Genomic DNA, 26,476 nt, shown 5'->3' on the forward strand with positions numbered 1-26,476 from the left:
CTGATTTCTCGTTAACCATCCAGTTACACAGGGTGATGTCAACCAGTCCTATGAGCCATTGGTTGTCCAGGTGAAGGGGTTTGTTCAAGTTGACATGAAACTGATAGGGTTTATTATCGGGATAAGAGGTGTCTTTACTATCCGTACTCCCTACTGTCACATACTTATCCATGTTTAGATTTAATATTTGGATTAGGCAGGAGATATCCTAAACTACTGCTGAGGAGAGCTGTCCACAGATTGGAGTTTCCTTTGTCCAAGGACAAATTGACAATACACGTAATCACCACAATGTCAATAATGATGATTTGAGAGAAAACCACTGTTTCTGTTTTGGCTACTTTTCGACCTAACAAAGTCCAACTTTCACCAAACCTGCTACGTGAGAGAGGAGGTTGTGCTTCTACTGTGTCTTCCATTCCACAAAATGAATCCCTTTCTGGTTTCGTCTCTATTTATACCTTCGCATAATCCTTGACACTGACCTCAGGGATCCAACTATTGTACGTTTTTGGCCAATGAAGCCATTTCACTAAGACTTCCTTCTGTTTATTTCTGGTCTTCTTTTTGACAATGTCTTGAATTCTGTACTCCTGATCAGGGTTTTCAGTCACAGGTTGAAGTTCTGCAGCATAAAAAGCGCCTTCGATGGGATCGCCACCCCAATCATTCAACTTGTACATGTCATTGTCTTGTGGCCAATATCTCCTGATGACTGTAAAGATTTCCCCAGACCATTTCTCCTGGTATTCTCTGTCAAACGTTCTCTTAAGATGACTCACCCTGACTTTATCCCCCAGTTTGAAAGTGAACTGTTTCTTTTTACTGACTTTCAATGTTTTGGGTTGAATTAAATACTGAGAGAGTCTCACTTCACCCTCATTTTTACGAGTCACACTTGCAGGTGATTGTCCTAAGGAAAGATGTTTGGTGTGGTTGTAACTCTTGACTACATTTGGTAAGATATCCATATATCTGTAGGTGAAGTGCTTCAACATGTAACATTTTAATGGTTTTAATGACTCTCTCAGCGTAAGGAGATTTGGTTTCATTCTGTGTAAACAGTTGGGTTACCTTGTGCTTTTTCAAAATGGTTTTTACCCATCGATTCTTAAATTCTGAACCCATGTCAGATTGAAAAAGTTTAGGCTTTCGTGTTTCTGTTTTCTATAATTTGGTTAATGCTTTCACCACGTCTTGAGCTTTTGTAGACATCAGTGGGTACACCCACAAGTATCGTGAAAATAGATCGATGATGACCAAGAGGTATTTGACCCATCGTCGTACTTTGCCAGTGTACTTTGCCATAAGATCAGCCTGCCAGTGACTGTCTAAACCTTCCACTACATACTTATTTCGTGGAAACTTTCTTCTGACTTTGACAGCTTCGTATAACTTCCTGGGTCCAGCATAAATGCCAGGATGTTCTGGATCATAATAGATCCTATTCAAGTAGTCTTCCCAGGGTGCCATCTCAAGCACAACTAAACATGACTCACATGCATCATGCTATTTAAAACAAAACCAAAAAATACAATGCAATATTTTATTCACAAAAAAGACAACAGCTTTTCATGGACACACATTAGTGTTTTTCCCAACAAGTTTTCCCCTGGCCTTTTCCAGGGTTTGTCAATATCTGGATGAGATACATCCATTCCGATTCCCCATCTTTTATCAACAGGGCTAGCCTCAGCTAAGGGCTTAGGGTAGGATTGAATCAACACATGTTTCAAGTCACTGTTCGGAGAGAATTTAACCATGACAGCCTTAGTCATAACATCAAGACTGACTGTGTCCCACACTTTTTGAGTAAATCCTTTCACACCTCGTCCCAGGCGTTTTTGCTTTGCTGGTGAAGTCTCTTGTAGTATACACTTTGCACTGTCCAAATCTCCAAAGTACATTGCTTTAGAGTACATGTAACATTGCTCCACACAATTAACTGTCATACCATCCAAAGTAAACACAGCTGGATGGAAGTTGCTGAAGGGTGACTTCCCTCCATAAAAAAACATAGTCAGTTACTCCACATGCCACAGCCACTGGGGTTGCAAAAGGAACACTGGGGGTACCCCATCTGATTCTGGTGTTCCTCTTGTGCCATACAGGGAACCACGACCTTGAGTTCTGGTACAAAGTCTGGCATCACTTCCACACAGTGTCCTAGTTTCTGCCACTGGTCCAGGGGGCACCCGTGGCGAGCCACCTCCTCGTGGTGGGTGCTGGGTAACGCCAAGAGCTCGCCAACACCCCCGTAGTGGACCCGGGGGCATATTTGGTTCACCAACCCGTTTGCCGTGGGTTGCGGCCCTGTGACGGCGGAGGAGGGGATCCTGGTGGTTGAGGGCAATAGGGGCCTGCAATCGTGCTCCTGTTGCTCAATACGCCACTTTGGCCCTGACTTCGCCTAGACGGGTGGTCGAATGGGCCCGGTTCGACCACTCGGCTGGTCATGCCAAGCCCTGAGTATGTATATTCTAATGCATAAATTTCCGAAATTCTCAAATGTCTTGGCTAAATCTTTATATATTTGAATTTCAAATGAGTCACTTCAATTTTGTGTTGTAATTTGCCTAGAGTCTTATGCCCAGAAGGCGGTGGCTCATGGACCAATCTGGTAGAGTAATTACTTTGTGATTATTCTACTTGAGTATATCATCCGAGTGTCCTTGGTGCTGCAAGCTGGAGATCCGCTTGCTTTAGCATTGTCCTTGTGATACTCCATGGCGGGTGGGGAGCTCGGATGATGAAACTATACACTACAACATGGACCTTGAAACCCCTTTAAAACAGAAACGTCAACTCGATAATGATCAAAGTACAACTGAAAGTTGCAGGACACCCAAACAAATAGACTACTGGCCACGATTTCTGGTTATTGAATCTCCGGACAAACAACCAATCAAATTGAACCCGTTTATTGTTTCTAAAGCAGTTTATGGTATAGCTGGTGATGTCAAAAACATCAAAAGACTGAGATCTGGATCGTTGCTCATAGAGTGCAGCAAACGGCAACAAGCAAACAACCTGCTTTCAACAGATAGTTTAGCTGGATCTCCTGTTAAAGTGTCTATCCACCGAACCCTCAATTCAAGTAAAGGTATTGTTAGGGATAGGGATCATCTTTTGGAGGACATGACAGACCTTGACATCATGTGCGAACTTAAAGATCAAGGTGTCACGTACGTGAAACGATTCACTCGACGTCAGAACTCAACAGTAATTCCAACGCATACGTACCTGTTCTCATTTGTATCTCCAACTGCACCAAAATCTATCAAAGCAGGGTATTGTAATCTGCAAGTAGAACAGTACATCCCAAACCCACTGAGATGCTTTAAATGTCAAAAATTTGGTCACGGGGTAAATTCCTGTTTAAATCCTATAACTTGCGGTCATTGCGGAGGGCAATCCCACGTGACAGAAGATTGTGAAAGCAACTACAAAAAATGCGTCAACTGTTCTGGGAAACATTCGTCATCATCAAAAGAGTGCCCAGTGTGGAAGAGGGAAATGGAGGTGAATAAATTAAAGCACACTCAAAACATTAGCAATGCTGAAGCGAAGAAACTCGTTCCATCCTTTGATCAAAGTGCTTCTTATGCTTCAGTTACCAAACGATCAACTCCTACTACAGCCTCTGTTGAATGTCAGACAGAACTGACATGGACAAAATCAACCTCACCTGAACTGGTTCCAAATGAAGACCTTGTACAACGCGGAGAATTTGCTACACAGACTGACTCGTTACCAGTTACATTGATGGCATCTCAATCTCGGCCTGTGTCTTCTTTACCAAACGGCTCTACATGCCCTATGACTCAATCGGATAAAACAAACACTAACAGTGAAAATGCTTCTTCGAAACACAAAACAGGCTCGGGTTCGTCCAAAAAAGTAAATGAAGCTCTGGCTAAACAAACTGTCAAAGGAAATCAAAAGTTAAACAGAATCAATCAAAGTGAAAGGCTGGCTAAAGGTTCAACAGATGAGATTCAGCTTTATAATAAGTTTGGATCCCTTGAGGACATGGATGTGTCCGACCATGGCAATGGTAGGACACATAGCTTGTCACCGTCAAGGAAGGCGCGGGGTAGATCTCCTGTACATCCTCCTCGGAAGAAATAATGTCTTCGTCTATAATTCAGTGGAATTGCAGAGGACTCAGAAATAATTTTAATGACTTACAACTGTTAATCCAGGATCTTAATCCGTCAATATTCTGCATTCAAGAAACCTATCTAAAGCAGACGGATAATTTTGATCTACGTCATTTTAATGCATACCATTATTTTTCTCCCCCAGGGGACAGGGCCACTGGCGGATCATCTATCCTGGTGAGGAATAATGTTATTCATAGTCACGTCACGCTCAAAACAAATCTCCAAGCCGTGGCAGTGCGACTTACATTACAAGTTGCATTTACCCTTTTTTCATTGTTTCTTTCACCATCTTCTTCTGTTCAGTTACGTGATTTGCAAGCTCTTTATGATCAACTACCTAAACCCTGTTTGATCATGGGTGATTTAAATGGCCACAACCCACTCTGGGGTGGTACTAATACAAACACCAAAGGTAAATTACTGGAGGATTTAAATTTCATCTCAAATAATGATCTTTGCATTTATAATGATGGTTCAAAGACATATTTACATCCTGGCACGGGAACATATTCTGCTCTCGATTTATCAATGACTGATTCCACCCTATTTAGTGAATTTGACCACTTCCCAACAATATTAAAACCTGTCAACCCATCTGATGTTCCACCATCATTACTATGGAATTTTAGAAAGGCCAACTGGGCTTTATATGAAACCCTGTGTGCTGACAAACTTAGACCTGACTGTTTTCTTAATGTTCCCGATGCTATAAAAGATTTTTCTGACATACTAAACACCATTGCTGATGAGTGTATCCCAAAGTCCTCTACAATTTCACACATAAGGAAACCATGGTTTAACTCTGATTGCAAACAAGCTAGGAAGGCACGGAAAAAGGCCGAACATTATTTCCGTCATCACCCTATGGTTCATAATTTGAACAAATTTAAAATCCAAAATGCTAAAGCTCGCCGTACTTTCAAGCAAAGTAAACGTAAATCTTGGCAAAACTATGTATCTAATATCAATTCCCGCACGCCTATATCTAAGGTATGGAATATGATCCAGAAAATCAAAGGTAAGGGCTCTAGATCTAGTGTTCACCATCTCAAAGATGGAAACCAGTTATTAACTAATAAAGCAGATATAGCCAATAAACTTGGAGAAACACTGGCGCAACATTCTTCTTCCTCGAATTATGTACCTCAATTCCATAAGTAGCAAAAACAGCAAGAAAAGAAAGCTATTAATTTTACTTCAGATAACGGGGAAGATTACAACGAGGTATTTTCGATTCATGAGCTCCATACAGCACTTGACCAGGCCCATGATACTGCTACAGGAGCTGATAACATCCATTATCAACTTCTGAAACATTTACCGGAATCATGTTTAGAGACCCTTTTACATATATTTGATGATATCTGGACATCTGGAAAGTTTCCTTCTTCATGGCATGATGCTATAGTTATCCCTATCCCTAAACCTGGACGTGATCATACGGACCCTTCGAACTATCGGCCTATATCGCTAACGAGCTGTGTTTGCAAGACCATGGAACGCATGATAAATAATCGACTCGTTTGGTACTTGGAAACAAATAACCTCATTACAGATATACAATGTTGTTTCCGTAAAAACAGAAGTACAGTCGATCACTTAGTGCGTTTAGAATCATTTGTTAAAAACGCAGTGATCAATAATCAACACGCTGTATCTGTCTTTTTTAATCTTGAGAAGGCATATGATACAACCTGGAAATATGGCATTCTGAGAGATTTACATGACTTCGGCTTGCGAGGTCGTTTACCTGAATTCATTGCCAACTTTTTAAATAACAGACAATTCCAGGTCCGTGTGGGTTCTACCCTGTCTGATCATTACAATCAGGATCAGGGTGTTCCACAAGGCAGTATTTTGTCCGTCACTCTTTTTAGCATCAAGATCAACAGTTTTAAAGTCAAAAGTTTTAAACGATTCAATTGATGGATCGTTATTTGTGGATGATTTTAATATTTCTTGTCGTGGCAAAAATATGCATACCATTGAACGGCAATTGCAGTTGTCTTTAAACAAGATTAATAAATGGTGTCTTGAAAACGGCTTTAAATTTTCTAAATCGAAAACTAACTGCATACATTTTTGTCGTAAATACAAACCACATAAAGACCCTGAACTGTCTCTAGATGGCACGCCGATTAAAGTTGTGAAGGAAGCCAAGTTCTTGGGTCTAATCTTTGATTCACACTTAACGTTTTTACCGCATATTAAATCACTTAAAACTAAATGCCTGAAGGCGCTTGACCTATTGAAAGTGGTGTCAAATTCGAAATGGGGAGGGGATCAAGCTACCCTTCTCCATCTATATCGATCACTTGTACGGTCTAAACTTGATTATGGCTCCATCGTATATGGTGGAGCCTGCAGAAGCAATCTTACATTTCTTGATTCTGTCCATCACCAAGGTCTAAGACTCTGTCTTGGGTCCTTCAGAACTTCACCAATTGACAGTCTTTACGTTGAGGCCGATGAACCATCTCTTGCACAACGCCGTATCAAATTATCTTTACAATATGTCACAAAACTATACTCTAACGAATCTAACCCTGCATATAAGTGTGTCTTCAATCCTCTTTATGAGGATTTATATAGCAAAAAGTCTTCTCTTGTTCCACCTCTTGGGCTCAGAATAAAGCCGTTTATTGCTGCTGCTGGTATTAAGCTGGACAATATAGCTCCTTTCCGTCTTCTTTCCTCTCCGCCTTGGCAGTTGGTTAGGCCACAAGTTGACCTAACATTAACGATATTTAAAAAATCAGAAACGAATGAATTACAGTATAAACAAGAATATAATCAATTGAAACATACATATAACAGTTACAAATCCTTATTTACAGATAGGTCCAAGGACGGTGGCGCAGTTGCTTGTGCCACTGTCACTGGATCCAGAACAATATCCTCTAGATTACCAAATAATAGTTCTATTTTTACAGCAGAAGCTAACGCCATATTAACAGCTCTTAAATATATTCAAAGACACCCTAAACGTAAACAGTATATAATATATTCCGACTCTCTTTCTTGCCTTCAAGCTATTAAAAATATTTCTTGTAAACATCCACTTTTAATAGAAATTATGGAACTGTATAATACTCTTGCTACTGGCCAATACGACATCGTCTTCTGTTGGTTACCCAGTCACGTAGGTATTTCTGGGAATGTGATGGCCGATCTTGCTGCCAAGGCAGCACTCACCAAATCTGTGACACCACTTCTTCTTCCATATTCAGATTACAAAGCTTGCATTAGAACGTATATCCGTGATCTGATGCAGAAGAGGTGGGACACTCAAGTAGGTATAAATAAATTACATGAAATAAAACCTTATATCGGTTATACTTACTTGGGTTGTCAGTCCAGATTTGAGGAGGTCATTATGCGACGATGTCGCATTGGCCATACGAGGTATACTCACGAGTATCTATTAAAAGGTGAAGATCCTCCGTTTTGTATCCCTTGTGATGAAAGAATCACAGTCAAGCATGTCCTGCTTGACTGTGTTGAATATTCCATCACAAGGGATAAATATTTTAATTCACAAACTTTGAAGGATATTTTTAATTCTGTTTGCTCTCATTTAATTATTGCATTTTAAAAAGAATTAGATTTGCTAAATGAATTGTAAATAGAAAAATATTTTATGCTTGGAAGTTTGAATTAGTAACTAAGAGTGTTAGTGGCTGTATCCTCGAGGGGGGTTAAAGCACTGTAAAATTATTGTCCTCCTGAGAGGGTACGTCAGTCCCAAAACATTTGAAGTCAAATTTGATCTTCCATTTTGTCTTAGCCGTAGAATATGTGTCATTTTAATTTGTGGCTAATCTTGCATACAATCACCAGCAGCTGAGGGGATGATGTAAATCCAGCTAGGGACCATGCAGGTAGCAGAAGTACTGTAAGTCCCCATGGGCCCTAGTATGGTGATCTTCCTTCAGTTGTTGGTGATCTATATAGCCTGTTTTTATATTGTTGTGTCTGAATAGGAATATTAGTTTTAACTTTTCACGCTAGTTTTATTTCTTATTGTGATATTCTAGTTGTTTTACTGTCCTTCGTTGACAGGTTTTTATGATATACATTAATTCCCTTTTAAGAATGCTCTCGTCACGATATGGCTGCAATACTGCAGATGTGACGTTAAATGTTAACTCACTCACTCACTCCCACTGGTCCAGGGACAGAAGAATACCCTTGGCACTAGGAACCATAGATTGCATAGTATTATCCCAGCAACTCTGTCGAATTTCTATGCCTGTGTTATCCATGACAACAAACACATTAGCTCCCAAATGCCATTGGGAGCTAGGTTTCCCTTCCTTGACAGCCTCCTCAATGGATTGAATAGCTCCTGGGAGTTCCAACCAGTGTTTTAAACTCAGGACAATACCCCTCTTGGTTGGGTAGGACTTGCCACTCGGGTACACTTCATGCTTCCTCACATGGATGCTCAATACATTGTCCCATGTCTTGGCTGTCACATACATGTTGTCCCCTAGATGTAAATGGCATCTGGGATCCTGAAGTTCAGTCATCTGTTTGTCTGTCTCAGGACCCAGCAATATCATCGCTTCTGTCTCCCCACATTCCTGCAATGCTCTGCAGAAGAGGTTATAAGCTTGAGGACCCCGTCTAGGCAGGATGTTAAGTAACTCTCTAAACTGGTCAAACGATGTCTGTGGTTTCTCCATAATCTCCGCTCTCATGAAGATTGTCAGGACGTTAAACTCCATCAGTTTGTCGACCACCTCTTCTATACGCTGTATAGCCTGGACGAGGCCAGAGCAGTTTTTCCTTAGGATCTCCTGGTGACAGGTTTCCATTTTTCACCAGCTAGTGGAGTAGAGTCAAGAATGGAACGTTCGCTGTGACGACTGAAGTCAGAATGACAAGAAGGATCGTTTGGGAACCTTATATTGCCGGCAGCTTCTAAAAATAACCATCTGAGTCACAGGCTAAATATAGGAGTGACTCATACTCTACAAATAGACACACCAGCTGTCCAAATCCAAGATGGCGGATAAATTGTTCAAGTAGCAGGGATACAACATACATTCTAGAGGGGTGTAGGAGCTGGATAGGGGAGGTGTCAGGTTGTCTAGGCCATTAATACCGTGCCAGAACTACATTTTCATTTTGATTTTCAACACTATTCAGAAAAATTAGCACCCCCTTCCCCTCCCTGAAAACGGTTCCTACGTCCCTGATCATGAAAAACTGGCATTAGACGATCACCAATATGCACATTTTGTAATCAGGCATGAAGGTTTGCACAGCATCTACTGTTTGAGTGCAGTTTTGTAAAGGTAATGTGGACAGAATTGTCCTCATGCTTCCGGATATTAGGTGAATGGAATTAACGTTAGAAAATATATCATTTAAGCTTTAAGGGTAAAATAAAAACCCTCTGAAGATTATCTGCCCAATATAGTAAGGAGGAACATTTACACTATGTACAAAAAAGAAGTTAAACCAAACCAGATCAAAAGTGAAATAAAAATAATTACTGCAGATCATGTAAATTATTGCCAAGCTAAAATGCATCTCTTGGAAATTTAACTTTGAAAAAAAGTTGCTTATATTTTGAAATATTAGGGTCATTTATAAAAATAAACACTACTAAAAGAAGAACGCTCATTCGCCTGTGCTTTTCATCTAAAAAAATAATATATTTCTATATTGGATATGCTTATTTTCCTACTCCACTGAAAAGTTTGAAAAGAAGAGTCAGTCAAAATCACTACGGTCAGGCGGTTTCAGTATAAACGTGATGGTGCATTTTTTCATCGTAATTAGTCGGCTTTGTTTTTGCTGGCGAGTGGGGACGTGGGCGATTAGAAACTTAAAGGTCGCATGCAACGTAAAACACAACCTTGCAGATTCTGATACCTTTCGGTATGCACTTACCGTAACAAATCATCAAAAATGCCAATTCAACCTATCAAGTTACAAAAATCGCGAAGTAAAAAAGCCAGCGAAATCGGAGTTCAAATGATTCACTAAATTTCACCCAGCGCTGGGGGAAGAAGTTGTTTCAACAGTTGTGCTGCACTGCGCCCATAACGCATGGGCAGTGAATAGGTTCGCGGAGCTTGAAACAGTATGCAGGCCCGGAGTATGAGGCCGTGAGCAGTAGTCTTATCCTGGTTGTGTACACAAACTAGTAAATAATCTACTCGTTACATAAAAGTAAGTTTAAAAAATAATAAAGACAAAAACAAAACATTTGTTGATTGTGGTAAGGAGCCTCTGTCACAAAGAAAACTCAATATCTGGTATATTGACACCTATATGTCTGCCTGCCTGTCTGCTATTGACAGTATGCAATGCACAGCTTCAATCATTGATCACATGCAATTTGAACTTAACACCTATCAGGCTGTACTCCATAAACAAAATAAATTGATTTATGACTTCTGCACCCGAGTCCTGTCTCTGCCTCATTATGTAATTAGGCAGGTGTGATACTTGTACACATGAGATGTTTTTATGTCTGTGGGTTGCAACCAAACTACTTGTACATCCATTTTTTCTCAGATAACTGGACCTGACGGAAACTGGTGCAAACTCTTGAAGTCCTTGAAGTCAGATTGAAGTCCTACTTTGTACGTGGACGAATGGCAGTTTCCAGCCACGCAGTAGTTCACCGTCTCTACTGAGATGATTTTTTATTGGATCGAACTCACATTCAGAGAACATGTATTTACAAAACCCAAAATGCAACATTTCTGTATACAATCTTTATGGAAAACAACTTCTTCCGGTGTATATGACCCAAAAAGAAGTTGTTATCCATAAGCAATCTCACTTTCTTGTGACTCTCCATACTTCTAAAATGCCCATCAAACAGATAATCTTTCTGTACACACAATGAGCACTCTGCGTATCAGCCAATCGGAAACCGTCGTTACACTTGAGCGCACATCCACCCGCTGTGACTGCGTTCGGTCTCCTGACAGCTTTGTTTCGAGGGAAGTATGACCAAGTATAAAATATTGCACTTTTGAATCACGATTGTACGCTCATAATTTTGTTTATTTGTTTTTTATAAGCAGCAATGTGCGTTATATGTCATGAATAAGTGATAATTGTGTTTTAATCATGTTTGAGTTTTTGGTTGCATGTGACCTTTAACCGAAACCTTCACATTAGACAAGACAATTCTGTTAGATTCTGTTCTTTGTACTTTCATTATGATATAGATTTGTCATGACTTTTATAACAATAACATAATGTCATAAATGATTTAAGTACTCGGGAATATTTTTATCAGAGCAAGGCATCCATTACGCGTGTTCTGATTGGTTTGTGGTATTTTCGCACTGAACAAGCATCGACTGGGGGACGAGTCTGGTTGGAGGTTTCCGAAATGGGCACGTGCTGATTAATGTATATCGAAGATATGTTTCTCCATTCGCTTGGGGGAACCAGCTGCGAACCTCATGCAGATGAATTGTACGAAGATCATGCAACCCAATTGTTGAAAATCACGTGTATATATCGTGCATGTGAAGAGCTACGTTTTGGGGTACAGTTTTGCTAAGAATTCGCCAATTTTCTCTGATTTTCATTATTTACTGAACAATAACTGGACAATAATCTTTTCAACGCTGCTAATTGGCTTTACAGTACATCAGCTCACGTGTAAACAATACATCTAAAGAGTATGGGATTTTGTGCAAAATCTAGTTTAGAACAGTGGACTGAAGTAAATGACTACATTTACACTAGTGAGATTAAACCTTTGAAGGGTAGTATATATAATAGGATATATGATGTTTACGATGTACGACTGTTCCAAGTGACTAAACTACACATTCCTGACTCTGTAACCGACACGTTTTGAAGTTCACGTGAATCAGTGTAGATGCATTGTTTCTGAATAAACTGAATGGGTCAACGTTATGTGAATAAGCCAGATCAGGTGACTGTATGCCCGTTCTATAATGTCCTTTAGGTATGTGTGTTTCTCACATATTTTCTAACTACATTCGTTTTCTGTTATGAAGGATGGAAAACAAGAAGAAAACTACACGAGCACCTGAATCATCTACGAACATTAAACCAAAAGGTAAACTTTAACTTTGTGTACTGAAACAATGCTTTGCTTAATCCACACAACAAACAGAAGTTGATGTTTCAGTTTCGAACACAGAGTTACAAAACAAAAACATTGAAAACTATTGATAACAATACGTTCTTTGAGAGGCAACTTTAGAAGTATAAGTGATGGAAAACCAAGTTCTACGGATAGTCAACTTCATTACTGCAATCAGTGCGACGTTTTGGTGTAGCCACTAACACTGTCATCAAAGAAGTGATACAAAGACTTGAGACCAGATCCATAGACACTGTGGAGAGTCTTATACAGGTGAAACATCCTGCCTTCTCCCACTACCAATTGAAGACACAAAAGTTCAGTCTAGAGCAAAAGACTCCATCCGCCATATCCGACCACACCCAAGCCAGCCCCGACCATGCCACCACCCCTCCACACACACACGCGCGCGCGCACACGCACGCACACGCACGCACACACGCCCTATTCTATGCACAACAGCAATGTTCTCGTAAGCAGTTGGCCAATTTGTATGCACGCTCTTTGCTTGGTTGTTGATGTCAAAACTGAGCATGCACTGAGTTTTCAGAGGGTTTTTATAGGAAGTTAGTATTCCAAATGCCGGCTTTGTTTATTGTGTGTGTCTTCATATCGTTTGGTATACGATGAAGTGTTTTCACACGTAATGAATTTGTTCAGCTGAAATCTTTGGTGAACTTCATAATGATAAGTGTCACATTGGCGACGAAATCTTCTGATGATGTCAAGAACAAGGGTGTGCGACATTGTTGACATTGTTTGACAATAGGAGTATTTATAGTGACATAATAACACACGAGACTGGAGCACAATTCACCTGAAAGGGCATAGTTCCATCAATTGACAAACACGTGGCCATTTCTTTGCACTGCACAGATGAAAACTGATTTTCTTACCGTTACCAGATTAATATCTGTTGTATTTCTGAATCTTAGGTTATTATGACGAAGAGGAGGCCTTTACGGTGGATTTCACCAACAACGAGGACAAGTCTTGGACATATTTTACAGAATGGACATGCATTCCGAAATCCGGGCCATGTGAGATCATACTTACACGAAGAATCAATGAACATTTGTGTAACATGATGCGTCACTTTGACAAACCTCCTAGTATGAAGCTGGTGAGTTTACGGAATCCTGACCAAAAGGTCACACTTGTCTTCGGACATGACACAGAGGCTGACGCTTTCAACATGTTTAACAAATTCACTCATCTGAGAAACACTGTCTTATCATTTCTGAAGAAAGTTACAACAACCGTGGAGGATATCAAAATGAAAGTACAACTTACAGGAACGATTCAGTCAGCAAGGCAGCAAGACCAAGGTAAAACAACTGCATTTTGAACGTGTCTGTGCAGCTTTTGTTCAAATTAATGTCCATTATTATACAATTTTGTCCACGAATGTATACTTTCATATATGAAACATGAAGCAGACTTATTAATTGGCATCCTTTTACCCTCTGATCCTGGTGAAAAAAAACGCATGCTAACTGCCAAGGGGGCCTGTCAGGTTTCAATCCAGTGTCTGCTGCCTAGGATGTCAGATGCGTTTGGCAATTCGTTTATTTGGAAAAGGAAGGACAATGAATGAATTCATGAGGATCGTTGAGAATAATGGGTAAGTATTTGCAATATTTTCACAAATTGGATAAGTTTATTAAGTTTCAAAATTTTACAGTTTATTGATCACAGACGTTTTAAACCAGTGATATTTAACTAAAAATGTGGGGTTTTTTTTATGATGATATCTTTGGTTACAGATACAAAGTTCCACAGGGTCTTCATCACATCCTCATGCATCATGGAACCAGCCGTCAGGAGGTTTATAGATATATGTATGGGCAGCTTGTGGTAGGTTTTGTTTTTCTTTTAGTTTCGTTTTGTTGTTACTTTAACATTCACTCTAACCACATGTATAACATTACAATATATAGTTTACGTTCAAATTCTTTATTTAACATTTCAGAATGATTTACATGAAATTTACAATGTATATTTCAGCATGGTGGTAAGCTTGCGACTCCTGGGTCTACCCTAATCTACCCCCTCGAAATACGCAATGTTGTCCGAAAACGTTTTGCCGATGCATCTTCAGGCCAATATGATGCCCACTATGACAAGAAAGATGACGTAAGTAGAGCGCATATGTAACTCTTTACAGCTCCGAATGAATAGTTTTGTAATGACTATAAACTCTAACTATGTCAGTATGCCAGTTATTGGATTTTATGAAAGCTATGTTATTTTGCAGTGCATCAGGCTGACCATCAAACAACTTATTGACTTTCCTTGGCGACCACCACCCAAGAAATGTGACCAATGCAAGACCACCAAGAGTCAAAAGGAGCGCTACAAGCCATACTGAACAAAAAATAATTTCAAATTATCTGTAATATTCAGAAAAATAAAGCTTGCCTTTTAAATGAAAAATTGTTTACATATCAAACAAGTGCACAAACATATAGTACAATGGAACTGTAGAGGACTGAAGACTAATTATAATGAGTTACATCTATTAGTCCAAGATCTGGCACCATCATCGTTCTGTCTGCAGGAAACTCATCTGAAACAGACAGATACTTTCCATTTACGTCAGTACGATGCCTATCATTATTTCTCACCTTCGGGTGAAAGGGCCACTGGTGGGTCCTCAATCCTTGTTAAGCAGAATGTTATCCACAGCCATATACCACTTACAACTAATCTCCAAGCAGTTGCAGTGAGACTCACACTTCATGTTGTCCTTACATTATGCTCACTCTATATTCCGCCTTCTTCAACACTTCACCTGACTGATCTGCAAGCTCTCTATGATCAACTTCCGAAACCTTGCATTATAATGGGTGATCTTAATGGTCACAATCCACTCTGGGGTGGTACAAATACTAACACTAAAGGTAAAATACTGGAAGATTTCATCTCAAATAATGACCTGTGCATTTTTAATGATGATTCAAGCACTTATCTACATCCTGCAACAGGCACCTACTCTTCCCTAGATTTGTCTCTAGCAGACTCTAATCTACTTAATGAATTTGATTGGTCCGTTCACAACGATCTCTGTGGAAGTGATCATTTTCCAACGATATTATCTGCATCTTCTCCGACTGATTCTTCATCTTATACAAGATGGAATTTTTCCAAGGCGGATTGGTCCTTATTTCAAACTCAATGCACATCTCAACTAAGACCCGAATGTTTCAGTGATATTGCTGATCCTATTCAGGTATTTTCTGACGTTTTAAACGTAATTGCTGATGAGTGCATACCAAGATCCTCTACAACTCCACATGTACGAAAGCCATGGTTTACGACAGACTGTAAAAGTGCTAGAAAAGCAAGGAAAAAGGCAGAGAAATATTTCCGCCATCACCCAACTGTCCATAATTTAAACAGATTTAAAATACTGAATGCAAAGGCGCGTCGTACCTTTAAACAAAGTAAGCGACAATCTTGGAGGAACTATATCTCCAAAATTAATTCACGCACGCCAATATCCAAAGTATGGAACATGGTTCAAAGAATTAAAGGCAAAGGTTCAAAATCTGCCGTTCACCATCTCAAAGATGGTGATAATCTAATTACTGACAAATGTCAAATTGCAAATAAAATCGGCGAAACTCTTGCCAAAAATTCTTCATCAGAAAATTACGTCCCTGAGTTTCAGAGATACCAGAAACAACAGGAGAAGATAAAACTTAAATTTGAATCAGATAACGGTGAAGACTATAATGAAGTGTTTTCATTACATGAGCTATATACTGCTCTTGAGCAAGCTCATGACACAGCAGCGGGTGATGACAATATTCATTATCAGCTGCTGAAACACTTACCTGAACCATGTCTGGTTACACTTTTGGATATATTTGACAAAATATGGACATCTGGAAACTTTCCTCCTTCATGGCGTAATGCCATTGTGGTCCCAATACCCAAACCTGGTAAGGATCCTACTGATCCTTCCAATTACAGACCGATATCTTTAACCAGCTGTGTCTGTAAAACCATGGAGCGAATGGTAAATAACAGATTAATTTGGTATCTGGAAACCAATAACCTCATTACAAATATTCAATGTGGTTTTCGGAAGAATAGAAGTACTATTGATCATCTGGTACGTTTAGAATCCTTCGTTAAAAATGCTATAGTCAATAAACAACATGCTGTGTCGATTTTCTTTGATCTCGAGAAGGCTTATGACACGACATGGAAGCATGGTATTTTGAAGGATTTACATGACTTTGGGTTGAGAGGCCGTTTGCCTCTTTTTATATCACAGTTTTTAAAAGACAGACAATTTCAAGTCCGAGTGGGTTCTACCCTGTCTGGCCATTATAATCAGGATCAGGGTGTTCCACAAGGCAGTATTTTGTCTGTCACTTTATTTAGTATTAAGATCAACAGTTTATCCAAGGTTTTAAACGATTCGATTGACGGATCACTTTTTGTGGATGATTTTAATATTTCTTGTCGTGGTAAAAATATGCATACTATTGAACGGCAACTACAGTTGTGTTTAAATAAAATAAATAAATGGTGTCTTGAAAACGGCTTTAAATTTTCTAAATCAAAAACTAATTGTATACATTTTTGTAGAAAATATAAGCCGCATAAGGACCCAGAATTATCTTTAAATGGCACCACTATCAAAGTTGTAAAGGAGGCCAAGTTCCTGGGTTTAATTTTCGACTCTCATTTAACATTCTTACCGCATATTAAATCCCTTAAAGCTAAATGCCTGAAGGCACTAGATTTGTTAAAAGTTGTTTCAAATTCAAAGTGGGGAGGGGATCAAGTTACCCTCCTCCACTTATACAGATCATTAGTACGGTCTAAACTTGATTATGGCTCCATCGTATATGGTGGAGCCTGTAAAAGCAACCTGAAACTTCTTGATTCTATACACCACCAAGGTCTAAGACTTTGTCTTGGGTCCTTCACAACCTCACCTGTTGACAGTCTCTACGTTGAGGCTGATGAACCTTCTCTTACACAACGCCGTATTAAATTGTCCTTACAATACATTACTAAATTACACTCTAATGAATCTAACCCTGCATATAACTGTGTGTTCAATCCACTGTATGAGGATTTGTACGACAAGAAGTCTTCTCTTGTTCCTCCTCTGGGGCTCAGAATTAAACCCTTTCTTTCTTCAGCCGGCATTGAGCTGGAAAATATAGCTCCCTCCCGTCTTCTTTCTTCTCCTCCTTGGCAGATGGTTAGGCCACAAGTTGACCTAACATTAACTACATTTAAAAAATCAGAAACAAATGAATTACAATATAAACAAGAATATAATCAATTGAAACATAAATATAGCAATTATAAACCCATATTTACAGATGGGTCCAAGGATGGTGGAGCAGTGGCCTGCGCCACCGTCATTGGATCCAGAACAATATCTTTTAGATTACCAAATAATAGCTCTATTTTCACAGCAGAAGCTAACGCCATACTAACGGCTCTCAAATACATACAAAGACACCCTAAACATAAACAGTATATAATCTATTCCGACTCTCTTTCTTGCCTTCAGGCTATTAAAAATATTTCTTGTAAACATCCACTTTTAATAGAAATTATTGAATTGTACAATAATCTTGCTACTGGCCAGTGCGACATTGTCCTTTGTTGGTTGCCTAGTCACGTTGGCATTTCTGGTAACACAATGGCCGATCTTGCTGCCAAGGCAGCACTCAACAAATCTGTGACACCACTTCTTATTCCATACTCAGATTATAAAGCTACAATAAGATCTTATATCCGTGATCTGATGCAGAAGAAGTGGGACACTCAAGTAGGTATAAATAAATTACATGAAATAAAACCTTATATCGGTTATACTTACTTGGGTTGTCAGTCAAGATTTGAGGAGGTCATTATGCGACGATGTCGCATTGGCCATACGAGGTATACTCACAGTTATCTATTAAAAGGTGAAGATCCTCCGTTTTGTATCCCTTGTGATGAAAGAATCACAGTCAAGCATGTCCTGCTTGACTGTGTTGAATATTCCATCACAAGGGATAAATATTTTAATTCACAAACTTTGAAGGATCTTTTTAATAATGTTAGCTCTCATTTAATTCTTGCATTTTTAAAAGACTTAGATTTGCTAAATGAATTGTAAATAGATAAATATTTTATTCTTGGAAGTTTGAATTAGTAACTTAAAGTGTTAGTGGCTGTATCCTCAAGGGGGGTTAAAGCACTGTAAAATTATTGTCCTCCTGAGAGGGTACGTAAGTCCAAAAACATTTAAAGTACATCAAAATATTCCACTGTTTCTAATCGTAGAATATGTGTCCTTTTAATTTATGGCTAGATTTTCTGAATTGCTAACGGCTGAAGGGATGATGTAAATCCAACTAGGGTCCATGCAGGAAGCAAATGTACTGTAAGTCCCCATGGTCCCTAGCATGGTGATCTACCTTCTGTCGTTGGTGATATATAGCCCGTGTTTTATATTGTGTTGTCCTAATAGTGATCTTAGTTTTAACTTTCAAGGCTAGTTTTAAATTGTAACTGTGATATTCTGGTTGTTTTACTGTCCTTTGCTGACAGGTTTATTTAAGAAATATATATCATCCATTGCAGTGTTACATGTTCTTGTCGCGGTATGGCTGAAATATTGCCGATGTGACGTTAAATATTAACTCACTCACTCACTCATTTAAATGAAAAAGAAAGATATTTGTTATTCCAATATTTCTTTTGATAGAACACTCAGGTACAATATTTATGCCTTGTCAACGTCAGCCTGCCAAAACCTGTCACAGAATTTAAACTATAAAACAGTAAGCTAAACATCTGATAATGTAAAATGGCTGAGCTGCTGCAACAGTCAAGGAGTACAGTCATCACAGACAATTTTCATGGTACTGTGTTCCTTGCAAACATTTCTGGTGCAACTATCGCATCTTTGTTTGGACTTTCTGTCCTTGGACGATGGACAAAGGCAACACCTCCTTCTTCTCTTTGGGCTGGATGGTTCTGTGTCCTCTGCTGTGTCAAAGATCTTGGAAACCTCAAGTCGAACATTGGCAGTTGTTATTCCTTCATCCCTGCGTTTCTGTATCTGTGGTGACATCAACTGTTCCGCAGTTGTCCTCAAGAATTCCCTCTTTCTGGAATCATGGAAGTATTATGAACTAATAGAGGGACAGGTAAAGAGTTACAAAAGGTGGCAGTAGGGAATAGAATAGAGGGTTGACAGATGTTTACAAGATGAGACACTGAGAGGACTGAGTGAGAGACAGACGTGAGGAAGCATATATATGAGAATGGAATATGAAATGAAATGTGAGCAGAAGAGACAGACAATTGTTAGTGAGAGAATGTATGAGAGATTATATATCTACAGAGAAAAGTGTAAGAGAGTGCAAAAATAATATCGACACAATGCACCTATAGATGGAGAACAATGAGGTACAGACTTAAGTTTACATGTGAAAACAGTAAAGAATATGTACCTGCTAGTGTTTGTGGATTTCCACTCAGGATATTTCATTGTCCACACTGTAAATGCTGCAATGCCTGCCATGTCCAGCATATTTGTAAACATAACAAGGGGCCATCTTCTTGTCCTTCGTTTGGTTGTGTATTGGTGGGCCATGTAATCCATTGTGTCCACACCACCCTTGGTGCTGTTGTAGTAATTCACAATCACTGGCTTTTTCTTCTCTGATGAAGCATCAATCTCTCGCTGATTGTGCATGGTGCTGATCAACCTCACGCTGTTGTTGTTCTTGCTTTGGTACTGTACAAGGGTTACTTTATCTTGAAAGGCAAAGCGCGATTCGTAGAGTTGCATTCCCTTTTTCCATGTAAATTCTGGAGGTAGAAATGTTTTACTTTGGCGCAAAGTTCCAACAAATGTAAGCCCATTAATCAGGAGATCACCAGCCAGATCACGACAAGCAAAAAAATTATCAGCAGTGATATTTCTGTGAGAGCCAAAGAATGGCCTGCACAAATCTAGTGTCAATGACCGTCCAAGTCCAACTTGTCTTTTGGTTCCTTCTTTGCCTAAATAAGGGATACATGAAAGTGGATAGAATGTTTCCGAGTCAACTGCCCAGAATAACTTTATCCCATATTTATCAGGTTTGGATGGGAGATACTGAAGAAAACTGCACCTGCCGCGAAAAAGTACAAGTTGTTCATCAACGGTAATATTGACGCCTGTTATGTAAAACCTTCGAAGGGACAACTCAAACTTTGCCCAGATGTCACGTATTGGTGCAAATTTGTCCTTAGCACGCCTTTGGGAACGTGAACATTTATCATCAAATCTCAGAGCAGCCAGAAGGTCTCTGAATCTTGTTTTACTCATTGTGCATCTTATGATAGGTGGCCCATACGATGTGCTCCACAAAGTATCAACATCCACCATATTTTGCTTCAAATGACCACAAGCTAAAAGTATGCCAATCAGTGCAAATATCTCATCCCTATCTGTATTCAGCCACTCAGATGCTTCTTTACCCCGCTCATCATTTCTCTTCTGCCCCTCTGCATTTGTGTATTTGTCAATGATGTCTATAATTTCCGTACTAATGTAGGCCTGAAACATATGAGATTCGGTCGATATGTGGTCCGTGTGTATCACTTTCTTCAAAGGACCGCGAATAACATTATGGGCAGGTGCACGACGTTGAGTAATCGGCTGACTATACCACACACTCCCATCTTTACCAGCGTATTTGATGGAATTTTCAGCAGCAGCACTACTGTCAGTGTCAGACTCTCCTGTATCAGAGGATTCAGAATCTTCATCACTTGATGGCAAATACAAACTATCTCCTGATTCACTTTCAGACGCGTCAACGTCGAGGATACGCCGTGAACAGCCAGCCATTTCAACAAAGCCACATGTAGGTATTATGTTTTAAATGGTTCTGCACAAAAAAGTGACATGGACGAGTTGCACGTCACTGCTGGGAAAGATGCCAGTCCCTGCAGCAAAGTCCTCACTTCATGTGATATCAGTATAAAGAGTTACAAATCAGCCAAGGCACTGGGCCTGACAAGCCCGCTTGGCAGTTAGTGTGACCTTTTTTAAAAAAATCGCTCTAATAATTATGAAAATGCAAAGTTTTTGGAAGGAATTTAGAGAATATGTATAAAATACAATTAGAAAAAAAGTCATAAAAGCATGTGAAAAAACATCCAAAGTTAAACTCAGAATCACCTTTTAAATGTCATGCCGGGCCTAAGAGGCCCCGAAGAAGGATCAGAGGGTTAAATTAAAGATCACATGCAACTTAAAACACCTTTGCAGATTCTGGTAACTTTCGGTATGCACTTACCGAAATGAATCATGAAAAATGCAAATTCAACCTGTAAAGTTGTTAGAAAAAGCATGAAAAAACGCCCGCGAAATCGGATTTCAAACTATTCACTAATTTTCCCTGCTAAGCTGCGCTGAGATAAAAAACAAAACAAAACAAAAACAAAACAAAACATGCTAGATGAATAGCTTCGTGGAGCTTGAAACTGTATGCCTGCACGGAGTATGAGGTCGTGAGCAGTAGTCTTATCAATGTTGTGACACAAGCAAGTAATACTTGCATAAACAAGAATATGCTGATTGTGACAAGCAGACTTTGTCACAGTGAAAACTCAATGACAGATATATATCTGCCCGCTTGTCTGCTAATGACAATATGCAATGCACAACGTCAATCATTGACCACATGTAACTTGAAAGTAACACCTTTTGGGGTTATAAGCCATAAACAAAGAGCCAGCTAACCAGGGTCAATGAGAAGGCTTCGTTACACTTGAGTACAGACCCACATGCTCTAACTGGGTTCGGTATCACGGTCGCTTCGTTTCAAGGGAGGTCAACCCAAGTGGAAAATATTGCACTTTGATTTGCGATTATAACTTTGTTTCTCTGGGTTTTTTTCTCTCAGTCAGCAATAGATTTTATGTATCACGAATAAGTGATAACTGTGTTTTTATTATGTTTGATTTGTTGGTTGCATGTGACCTTTAAGACAAAAATTGCGAAATCTCCAGTCGAATTTGATGGGCTATTTGAGTTTTGGGATGACGCAGTAAGTGTTGGAAAAAACACAAGCACATTTGATGCACATTTCAATGCTTATTTAATACAGCACAAATGTCAAACATACCATTATTTGCATGACATATCGCTGTAAATACAGCCATGACAACTACATCCATGAACTGCTGAAAGAACCATTGGCATTCAGACATGACAAGCGACATACATCGGATCACTAAACCAGGCTACATGTCACACTGCAGATCGTTACATTTAAACTCTGCATACACTTTCACTTCATATTTTTGAGTAATGTTATAACCAACAATTTTACATTTACTTCTCCCCAAAACTTCATTTACAAATTGCAACATACACAAACAAACACAACACTGAATCACAGCATTCAGGGAAAATGCAATACACCCTGAACAATTCGTACTGTCATCATAGTGTAGTCACGAAAACATTCACTCGACCATGCAGTTTGCATGTTCTTGTTTGCGCATCACATTTTCGTTGTTCTTTCTTTGTTGGTGGTGGCGGTAGCAGGTGATGCGTGATCTTAAGTGTTTTTTTGTTATACATGTGAATGTCACACGATGCCTGTTTAACCATCAAAACACATCACATGCACAAACCATGCGATTGTCATTAAAAGGCAGTGCCAAATACTTTCAATTTCATCAATAATACATTATTGTATTATCGTGTTTGGAGAGATCATCAACCCCAGCATGATACAAACCGTCCGCCCTATGATCACGTCAGGCAAACGGACATATTTTGTGTATTGCTCTAAAAGACTCAACAAGAAACTTCCACACCAACTACTCTGCCATATCCTGCTTGGCACCAACACCATTTGATGGTGCAGCCACTAACCATTTCAGTTATTCATCTAAACTACCAATTATACTTTTTTTTTTCAAACCATTTAATAAAATTATCTAGCACTCCTATATCTTTCGAAGGTCTCGTACAACCACAAACTCAAACATAACTGAAACAGAATTATCACTTGGTCATGACATATAGTATACATTGCTGATTGTGAACAGAAAAACAAATAACAAAATCATAAGTGTACAATAGCGAATCATGCGTGCAATATGTTGTAATTGGGTTTAGTTCCTTCGAAACGAAAGATCGGTGGGACCGAACCCAGTCAGAGCGGGTGGTTGTGTACTCTACTGTATGGAAGTCTTTTCATTGCCTGGTTCATTTGTCGATACACTGATGGCTCATTGTGTGTGCATATCGAGACACTTGCTTGGCACTTTGGAAGTATGGTGAGCCATAACATAGTATGACTCTTTATGGAAAACACATTCTTTTATTGTATGCGACGTTTCGATGTGGAAGCTTATACCGTTGTCAAGCAAGAGTTATGTTAGGGTTTTTAAATACATGCTCTCTTCATTCGCGTTCAGACCAGTTAACAAATACCGAGAGGGTGAGTCACTGCGTGGCTGGAAACAGTCCTTCGTCCAGGTAAAATGCAGGACTTGAAATCGACAATCTGAGTTTGCACCATTTTCCACTTGATTCAGTCGTCCGAGAGAAATGGATGCAGCTCGTTTGCAAACAACCAACATAATAATATATCATGTGCCTGTCTGTGTAATTGCATAATGTGACAGAGAAGGAAAGCAGTGTATTTTGTTAAGGTTTTATATCCTGATAGGTGTTAATTTCAAATTGCATGGGGTGAGTGAGTGACGTTCTGCACTGCATATTGTCATTAGCAGACAGACAGACAAAGGCATATGCGTCAGTAACACAGACATTGAATTTTGTCTGTGATAGAGACTTCCCATCACTATTGCCTGTGCGAGTTGCTGACGTGTCTGGGGCTAAGGGTTACGACGTCGCACAAGGGCATCCCACAGATGTTTGATCGAGTCCGGTGATCTCGATGGACAGGGTAGCACATTGATATTGTGGTTCTGAAGGAAGTCTCTAGTGTGACGTGCTGTGAGGGGCCGGACATTACCCTATTGAAAGAACTCCCTCTGGTGATCAATGATTAAAAGGAGGTGTTGGCGTAGGATATCGTCACAGTACCTTTGAGCTGATGGGTTGCCCTGGATCATCACAAAATCACTTCGCCTCCAACACCACCCTGCAAAGGCGTCGTTCCATTAGAAATCGTGATTCATCTTTGAACCAGATTCTACGACAATTCGATAGGTTCAAGGCCCGAACGCTGGTGCACCATTGAACTCGATGTCGACGATGTTATTGTCTAAGCACACGGCCAAAATGAGGTCTTCTGGCACGTTAACCAGCCTGTCTGTACAGAAAGCCTCCTCAATCCGGGTATTTGATGAGTGGTACTGGTTGCCTTAGCTGTTCGATGACACAGGTGATGTACCCGGATGTAGTGATCCTGTGATGCAGTGGTCGCTCGAGGTCACCCAATACGAGGGGCATCTGCTACTGAATTCTCTCCCAGAGTTGTGAAACGGTGCTTTGGTGAACATTCATGCCTCAAGGAACTGCACGTTGAGACTAGCCAGCTTCAAGGAGACCAATGGCGATATGACGGTTGGCTTCACTTAGACGTGACATGTTGCGTTTGTTAACAATATTCCAAATACAGTCACTGTGAATAGTCGATAGCAAAATAAAAGTAGATACAATGCAGTCATTTGAAAATTCATCAGAAAATGTCTAACGTTTAGGGCAGCGTGACGCCATGACTGATGAAACATCACGCAGAACGACAACCATACTTTCGGCAATTCTGTCTTCTTCAGTCATTTACAATGTAAACAATAAAAACATATAATAATACATAGATAGTCAGAATAATTATGATTACTTTCATCTCAAATTTATGTACAAAAGATCCCCGAATTTCCCTTCACACAAGGTCACTGCAGAGCTGTGGGATTGGCCAATTAACTAGACTACTCCGAATGTCTAAATGGATAACTGTGTCACAGCAGTGTGCAGTCGTGTTGGCTGAAGTAGTATAGGGAATGACAGTTCTAAAACACTTTCAAGAAATGTCTCTACAAAGCCTTATTTACTAAATAAGGCTTTGGTTGGGGCCTTAGATCTTGCTACTATTACCCCTACTACAAAAAGGTTGGGTGTCTATGAAACAGTTTACCGTGTATTGGTTGGAGGTAACACTGTGCCGTACGGTACGATCAATAATTCTTCTCTTACAAACCCCCTACCCTGCCCACCCCTCAAGTAGTACAAGTTAGGTTCGTCGGCTTTCATATCCACTTTATCTATGTTGTAAGTTTTGACTGACCATATAGGATCGGTGGCCCGCTTACGGCTATCACCCTCGTGTTCCCCCGGCTGGTATAGATACCTCACTAGGGCCCTATCTGGTATCTGTTTCTCCTTCCCACGCAATGGAGCGGCCGACTCTGCAACTATTGATTTTAGTTTGATAGCGTCTGCCGGTTTCTTACCGGTGAGACGGGTGACTTCATGGTTGATTACCGACACCACCTTGGGCAACCTCGTGACCCATTCAGTCGATCGTTTTCCAGGGGTGGCCATCTCCCTAGCATACTGATAGCCGAACAAGCGCTCAGCCAAAGTCCTATTAAATCTCTCAACTATGGCTTGGCTGCGATGGGCTCCGGCCGTGCCACGCCTGACCTTTGTATCGTGTTTGGCTAGCAGTTGTGACACGGCACCCATGAACTCCCGTCCGGGGTCAACTTGCAGCTCTGTTGGCCACGTCAGCGGGCTGCGTTTGTATATGCGTTCGAATCCTCTGGCTACCTGAGCCGAATCTTTCGTGGTCAAGGGTTCGGCTTCCTTGTAACGACTGGCTACGTCCACTACGGTTAAGGCATACTTGTACCTCTTGTCGTGGGGTAGGAACAGTAGGTCTGCCTGGTGAACGCTATTAGGTATGTTAATACCGAACCTCCTTCTAGGCATGTAGCGTGGTGCCGGCAAATAGATCTGCCACAGGGCTTGTTTTTCAAGCCACGCTTTGGCTTCCTCCGGGGGTACTCGCGCTATTTTAGCTAGCTTATCTACTGCGCTAGCTCCTTTCCAGTACCCACGCGGGCTGTAGTAAATAGCCTCAAATTTTTTCATGTCCATACGCGTATGTGTTTATCCCATCAATAGCTATCCAACGTTTCGTGTCCATAGGCGACAGGGACGTCTTGTTTATAGTCAGTCCGTATATCTTATGTCCATCACTTC

At 40.1% G+C, this 26,476-nt stretch overlaps 1 protein-coding gene across 5 annotated transcripts in view; it reads left to right on the top strand.

The window, feature by feature from the left end:
• LOC137269890 (uncharacterized) overlaps nucleotides 1–26,476 on the top strand; it is a 175,733-nt gene that overhangs the window by 23,070 nt on the left and 126,187 nt on the right. For 3 of the 5 annotated variants that reach the window (XM_067803725.1, XM_067803729.1, XM_067803726.1), the window contains exons 2-3: nucleotides 12,173–12,234; nucleotides 13,197–13,589. In XM_067803725.1, the coding sequence (XP_067659826.1) occupies nucleotides 12,174–12,234; nucleotides 13,197–13,589 (454 nt within the window). In that variant the 5' untranslated portion in view covers nucleotide 12,173. Of the gene's footprint in view, nucleotides 1–10,700; nucleotides 11,692–12,172; nucleotides 12,235–13,196; nucleotides 13,590–26,476 lie in introns of all 5 variants that reach the window. The other 2 variants (XM_067803727.1, XM_067803728.1) reach the window with 2 other exon arrangements.

Source organism: Haliotis asinina, unplaced genomic scaffold (assembly GCF_037392515.1).
Source record: "Haliotis asinina isolate JCU_RB_2024 unplaced genomic scaffold, JCU_Hal_asi_v2 scaffold_18, whole genome shotgun sequence".
NCBI classification, from domain to species: domain Eukaryota; kingdom Metazoa; phylum Mollusca; class Gastropoda; order Lepetellida; family Haliotidae; genus Haliotis; species Haliotis asinina.